This window comes from Anomaloglossus baeobatrachus, chromosome 3, assembly GCF_048569485.1.
Source record: "Anomaloglossus baeobatrachus isolate aAnoBae1 chromosome 3, aAnoBae1.hap1, whole genome shotgun sequence".
Classification (NCBI taxonomy): Eukaryota; Metazoa; Chordata; class Amphibia; order Anura; family Aromobatidae; genus Anomaloglossus; species Anomaloglossus baeobatrachus.
Genome location: NC_134355.1, coordinates 394,874,119 through 394,881,299, shown reverse-complemented (window position 1 = coordinate 394,881,299; position 7,181 = coordinate 394,874,119). Strand labels below are relative to the sequence as shown.

Here is a 7,181-nt window from a genome sequence, read left to right as displayed (position 1 = left end):
ATTCGTTCCACAACCCAAAAATATTTACTGTATTTATACAAACTTACAGTAATACAAAATAATGTACTATATTCATAGAAAATTATTACAGTACACTAATACAAAGTACTGTACAGTAAAAAACATAAAACAAATTAAACTGCACATTAGCTTCCAATGGAATTGTTGGTGTGCGAGAGGTACAATACAAGCAATGTGCTGTACTGGTTATCAGAAAGAGTACAGTACTGTATCCACAAATGCAAATTGATAGACATGCTATATAGTATATACCAGTCATGGCGAACCTTTTACAGGCCGAGTGCCCAAACTGTAGTTCTAAACCCATTTTTTTTTCCGAAGTGCCAACCAATCCTATTATGTAAATAATTGATTTTAACCTTACCTTTGCAGTCTTCTCTCCAGCAGGCGGCATCACGCTCATTCGTGCTTACCACACATTGAAGGTGAGCCCTTTCCAGACACAGCAGTTGGATTGATCTTTCTGGAAATAAATTGCAGCATATTAGACAGAGATTTTAGTCTGGAATGCAATCAGCTGTCACCCTGTAATCCACATCTACATTTCAAAGTCTGAACATCTTGAAATCCCATAAAGACGTACGAGTTGCTCCCCTCCCCTTTCATTGTGTAGTTATGTCCCCTTCCTGGCCACTTCCTGGTAAACATGTCCCCCATCCTGATATATATTTCCTACATTCTGGTATATTTGTCCACATCATGGCCCCATCCTGGTAAATGTACCCCATCCTGGTAAATGTACCCCATCATTGTAAATGTACCCCATCATTGTAAATGTACCCCATCCTGGCATGTTCCCCCATGCTGTTAAATGACCCCATCCTGGTAAATGTACCTCATCCAGGCATGTTCCCTTATCCTGGTAAATGTACCCCATTCTGATAAATGTCACCCTTCCTGCTAAATGTTCCCCATCCTGGCATTTTTGCTCATCCTGGCATGTTCATGTACCCCCATCCTGGCATGTTTCCCCCCCCATCCTTTCATGTTTCCCCCCATTCTGGTAAATGTATCCCCCTTACTTGTAAATGTATCCCCCATACTGGTAAATGTACCCCTTCCTGGCATGTTTCCCTTCCTGCTAAATGTACCCCATCCTGGCATGTTTACCCCCATCCTTGCAGCCATGTTTCCCCCATCTTTGCAGCCATGTTTCCCCCATCTTTGCAGCCATGTTTCCCCCATCTTTGCAGCCATGTTAGCCCCATCTTTGCACGTTTCTCTCCATCTTTGCAGCCATGTTTTCCCCGTGCTCTCCATGTTTTCCCCGTGCTCTGTTTGCCCCGTGCTCTGTTTGTATATACCCCATGCTCCCATGATCCCCCCGTGCTAGCTCTGTCCCCCGTGCTCCCATGTTTGCCCCATGCTGGCTCTGTCCCCCGTGCTCCCCATGTTTCCCCCGTGCTGGCTCTGTCCCCCGTGCTCCCCATGTTTCCCCTGTGCTGGCTCTGTCCCCCGTGCTCCACGTGTTTCCCCCGTGCTGGCTCTGTCCCCCGTGCTCCCCATGTTTCCCCCGTGCTGGCTCTGTCCCCGTGCGCTCCATGTTTCCCCGTGCTGGCTTTGTCCCCCGTGCTCCCATGTTTCCCCCGTGCTGGCTCTGTCCCCGTGCGCTCCATGTTTCCCCATGCTGGCTCTGTCCCCCGTGCTCCCATGTTTCCCCCGTGCTGGCTCTGTCCCCCGTGCTCCCCATGTGTCCCCTATGTAGGCTCTGTCCCCCGTGCTCCAATGTTTGCCCCGTGCTCCCCTTGTGTCCCCCGTGCGCTCCATGTTTTCCCCGTGCTGGCTCTGTCCCGCGTGCGCCCCATGTTTCCCCGTGCGCTCCATGTTTCCCCCGTGCTGGCTCTTTCCCTCGTGCGCTCCATGTTTTCCCCGTGCTGGCTCTGTCCCCCGTGCTCCCCATGTTTCCCCGTGCGCTCCATGTTTCCCCCGTGCTGGCTCTTTCCCCTGTGCGCTCCATGTTTCCCTGTGCTGGCTCTGTCCCCCGTGCTCCCCATGTTTCCCCGTGCTGGCTCTGTCCCACGTGCTCCCCATGTTTCCCCGTGCTGGCTCTGCCCCCGTGCTCCCCATGTTTCCCCGTGCGCTCCATGTTTCCCCCGTGCTGGCTCTTTCCCCTGTGTGCTCCATGTTTCCGTGCTGGCTCTGTCCCCCGTGCTCCCCATGTTTCCCCGTGCTGGCTCTGTCCCACGTGCTCCCCATGTTTCCCCGTGCTGGCTCTGCCCCCGTGCTCCCCATGTTTCCCCGTGCTGGCTCTGTCCCACGTGCTCCCCATGTTTCCCCGTGCTGGCTCTGTCCCACGTGCTCCCCATGTTTCCCCGTGCGCTCCATGTTTCCCCCGTGCTGGCTCTTTCCCCTGTGCGCTCCATGTTTCCCTGTGCTGGCTCTGTCCCCCGTGCTCCCCATGTTTCCCCGTGCTGGCTCTGTCCCACGTGCTCCCCATGTTTCCCCGTACTGGCTCTGTCCCCCGTGCTCCCCATGTTTCCCCGTGCGCTCCATGTTTCCCCCGTGCTGGCTCTTTCCCCTGTGCGCTCCATGTTTCCCTGTGCTGGCTCTGTCCCCCGTGCTCCCCATGTTTCCCCGTGCTGGCTCTGTCCCACGTGCTCCCCATGTTTCCCCGTGCTGGCTCTGCCCCCGTGCTCCCCATGTTTCCCCGTGCTGGCTCTGTCCCACGTGCTCCCCATGTTTCCCCGTGCTGGCTCTGTCCCACGTGCTCCCCATGTTTCCCCGTGCTGGCTCTGTCCCCCGTGCTCCCCATGTTTCCCCCTGCTGGCTCTGTCCCACGTGCTCCCCATGTTTCCCCGTGCTGGCTCTTTCCCCCGTGCGCTCCATGTTTCCCCGTGCTGGCTCTTTCCCCCGTGCGCTCCATGTTTCCCCGTGCTGGCTCTGTCCCCCGTGCTCCCCATGTTTCCCCGTGCGCTCCATGTTTCCCCCGTGCACTCCATGTTTCCCCCGTGCGCTCCATGTTTCCCCGTGCTGGCTCTGTCCCCCGTGCTCCCCATGTTTCCCCGTGCGCTCCATGTTTCCCCCGTGCACTCCATGTTTCCCCCGTGCTGGCTCTGTCCCCCGTGCTCCCCATGTTTCCCCGTGCTGGCTCTGTCCCCCGTGCTCCCCATGTTTCCCCGTGCTGGCTCTGTCCCACGTGCTCCCCATGTTTCCCCGTGCGCTCCATGTTTCCCCCGTGCTGGCTCAGACCCCGTGCGCTCCATGTTTCCCCCGTGCTGGCTCTGTCCCCCCGTGCGCTCCATGTTTCCCCCGTGCTGGCTCTGTCCCCCCGTGCGCTCCATGTTTCCCCCGTGCTGGCTCTGTCCCCCGTGCGCTCCATGTTTCCCCCGTGCTGGCTCTGTCCCCGTGCGCTCCATGTTTCCCCCGTGCTGGCTCTGTCCCCCGTGCTGGCTCTGTCCCCTGTGCTGGCTCTGTCCCCCATGCTCCCCATGTTTCCCCATGCGCTCCATGTTTCCCCCGTGCAGGCTCTGTCCCACCCCCACATCTTGGCACAGCCGCACAGAGGCTAAAAATAAAAATAACCTCACCTTCTGGCCCCCACTCCTCCACTGCTGCGTCCTCAGTCACTTCAGTTCCCGCGCGGCCACAAGACACCGGCGTCGCCTACTGACGCTCCTCCGTCTCCTAGGCAACAGGCCTGCAGCCCAGGAGAGGAGGCGTGTCAGAGCGAGGAGAAATGTCTCCTCTGCTAAACACCAGTTTGAGCTGCTGGCGCGACCACACCAGCAGATCAAACTGGCGCAGTGTGGCGACAGCGCGCGTGCCAGCACAAACGGCTCTGCGTGCCCTGTCTGGCACGCGTGCCATAGGTTCGCCATCACTGGTATATACTGTACTCTGCAATGGTATACTGTATACAGTACATATGGACAGAAAATTACCTCCAGAGCGGGTCAGAGTGCGATGAAAGGACAGAACCAGAAATGTCCACGCTGGGAATTTGCTCTTATTGCAAAGCATTGCTCTTAAACCAAGTTACAAATTTTTAAAAAGCTTTGCTTGTCTTGCAAAACGCTCTCAAACCAAGTTACAAGTTCCTCGTGTGTGTGTGTGTATGTATATAATATATATATATATATTATATTATATTATATATCAGTGATGGTGAACCTATGGCAAGGGTACCAGACAGGGCACACAAAGCCCTCTGTTGGCAAACGCGCCTTCGCTTCAGCCAGAGATGTAGTGTCGATTTGAACTGCTGTCGTGATCTCCAGTTCAATGTTGTATTGGAGAGGAAGAGAACTCCTAGCGCCGACACTCACTCTGCTAGGCAGCAGGCACGGCATTCTGTCCTCCAATTAAGGGTATGAATATTCACCAATTCCCATGCCTATAATCCCGCCCACCTCTTTACACTGAAGCTGATGCTGAGTGGTGGCCAGGATTATGGGCGTCATGAGCAGTGAATACTCATGCTCTTTAACGCCTTCAGCCCGGTCATTTTCCCTTTTTCTTATTTTTTGCTCCCCTTTTTCTGAGAGCCGTAACTTTATTTTTCCGTCAATCTTGCCATGTGATGGCTTATTTTTTGCGGGATGAGTTATACTTTTAAATGAAACCATGAGTTTTACCATATAGTGTGCTGGAATACGGGAAAACAATTCCAAGTGCAGAAAAATTGCAAAAAAAGTGCAACTGCATGACCGTATTTGGGCTATTTTATTCACCATGTTCACTATATAGTAAAGCTGATGTGTGGGTGTGATGCCTCAGGTCAGTCTAATTGTTCAGAAGCATGCCAAATGCTTCTAAAGTTCTGTTATTAAGGTTAAATTGACCTGTTGGCACTTCAGAATAAATAATTGGGTTTCGGGTTGCAGTTTGGGCACTCTGTCTCCGAAGGGTTCGCCATCAATGATATACAGCATATAGAGCTTAAAGGGTATTTGTACTTTTGTTGTCTTCTAACATGTGACAATCCTTTAGATCCTGGAAATTTGGGCTCCGAGCCACACAAGGCAAATCACATGCGCTCTACTCAAGAACAAGGAGCGCTCTGTTCCAACATAAAATAAACAAGTCACACACCTGGTTTCTGAGCAACTGACATGTAGCAAGTTTTCTAAACGTCGATGAAGGTCTCGGGACTTGGAATCATCACACTGATTTACAGAGCATTTTAGGCCCAAATCACAGTAGGATAATACTATTTTAATGTCCCCTTTACACTCTAACAGAAAGGATGGAGAGCTCATAATTCAGAAGCCATCAAGTGAAAGTCTGGTGGTCACATCAAGCAGCTTGTAGGGCAGAGCTCGCCATACCATGGTCAAAGGAATCAGTGGACCCATCCAATTTCTATTGAGGAGCTCCAGCTCTCACATAAAAACGTGAGTCAACAGTTGTGTTAGAACCATTATTTGTTTTTATTTAAAGAAAAATGAAGTTTCTGGTGAAAGGGTTAGAAGGTTAGGTAACTACAAAGATATCAACAGTATGAATCCTTACCTACAGCATCTTAATGGTGAACATGCAGTAACCAGAACTAGCTCCGATTGCTGCACTTACGAACAGGTGACGGCTGTATAACACAGATCTTACAATCGAATGAAACAATAACCAAAGATAGTATATTTTATTCCTGCAGAATGCTTTTCCATATGGCATCAAATACTTACTGTAATATCCAAATAAAACAGTGTTCTCAATCTGAGCCCGGGTGACATTATTTTCCGCCCAGACCTAAACAGAATTAAAGGGCAAATTAGACTGGTGCTTACCTTGTAACCAAGCTTCTATATAAAACAACACAACTTATTATTCATATTATTCAAATATAATTATTACATTTTCAATCAAACTGTACCCAAACTATCCAGGATTCATTTTAGAAATTCTATTAAAACCCACTTTGCCCTATAAAACAGTAACATAACAGCTGTACATTATTGTTAAAAGGTAAGAACCTCACATATTTAGGATGGTTGCACAGCATATTGCAGAAATTGTGAAAGAAGCAAGAAGAAATAAAACTGTAAGACCACTAGACTGCAGACGTCTAAAAATGGCCTGCTGCTTACAACCCTTAAAGTACCACTCCAGTGTTTTGGTATTTTTTTCAGCACTTGAGTGGTATTTTAAATCTAAGTCCCCAATCTTATACTCACCCTCCAGAGTTTTCACCTTTTATAGACACTGCTCCAGTCCCACTATACCATCATGTGCTCGATTAGGAGAGCCAGATCGAGGCCCTCATAGACCAGATCGAGGCCCTCATAAACCAGATCAAAGCCCAAATAGTCTATGAGATCCAGATGGAGGCCCTCATGGACTTGTATTGAGTTGTGACCTCTGGCGCGCTCCATAAAACACTGGAGCTCCTGGCAGGACACAAACTGCCTGAGATTGACGCTGATAACAGATTAAGATTTGTGAATCAAGGGGAGCGGGCAGCTTTTAAAAGTATATTTTTATCTGAAATGCTGCAGTGTTCTAGAGTCAAACATACAGCCAGGGTCTGATACATGCTGCCTGTGGATCAGGCAACATGTTTGAGCCATCAAGTTCCTTCAGAGAGCAGCAATTCCAGTAAACACAGTTCTCTTTGTAACATTTTGTGAGGCATCGAAATAGCTTTATAGTGGTTTACCCGTTAGCCTATGTGCCCACGGGGAGAGTGTCCTGCGGTTATATCCGCAGGACATTCCACAGGAGCTGGCAGACCGCAGCACAACTTTGTCTGTTTCCATGCTGCGGTTGTACAGTGGAATGTCCTGCGGATATGGTGCGGGTATTCTGCATTGAGGATATAGTACCATGGCTTCGGCACTGCATCCTCAATGCAAAACAAGTGCTGTGTGATCGGGGCGTTCATACTTACCTCCATCACACAGCACCTCACTTTCCAGCCGTGTGTACACTGTGCAGGAGAAGGTGGGCGGGCCTGCACCAGCTCTGGCTGTCACATGACCGGAGCTCGTGCAGGTCCCGCCCACCTCCTCCTTCCTGCTCCTAGCTCCACTGCACTCCAGTCTGTACCGCTGCTATCAAGGCAGGTAAGTATGGGACCCTGCGGAGAAATCCGCAGGAATAATTCACATGCTGCAGATTTTTCCGCAGGGAAATTCGCATCATTTCTGCTGCGGTAAAAACGCAGCATGGACACAGCACTCTCCAAATGCCATAGAAATGGCTGGGGACTCGCTGTACTGCAGATT

General features: G+C 50.6%; 1 protein-coding gene across 2 annotated transcripts in view; it reads right to left on the bottom strand.

Moving 5' to 3' along the window:
* Positions 1-7,181, bottom strand: part of LMBRD1 (LMBR1 domain containing 1) — a 298,140-nt gene that overhangs the window by 262,044 nt on the left and 28,915 nt on the right. The window contains exons 3-4 of one of the 2 annotated variants that reach the window (XM_075338441.1): positions 5,643-5,706; positions 386-484 (exon numbers count right to left, since the gene is read on the bottom strand). In XM_075338441.1, the coding sequence (XP_075194556.1) occupies positions 386-484; positions 5,643-5,706 (163 nt within the window). The remainder of the gene's footprint in view (positions 1-385; positions 485-5,642; positions 5,707-7,181) is intronic. The other variant, XM_075338442.1, reaches the window with a different exon arrangement.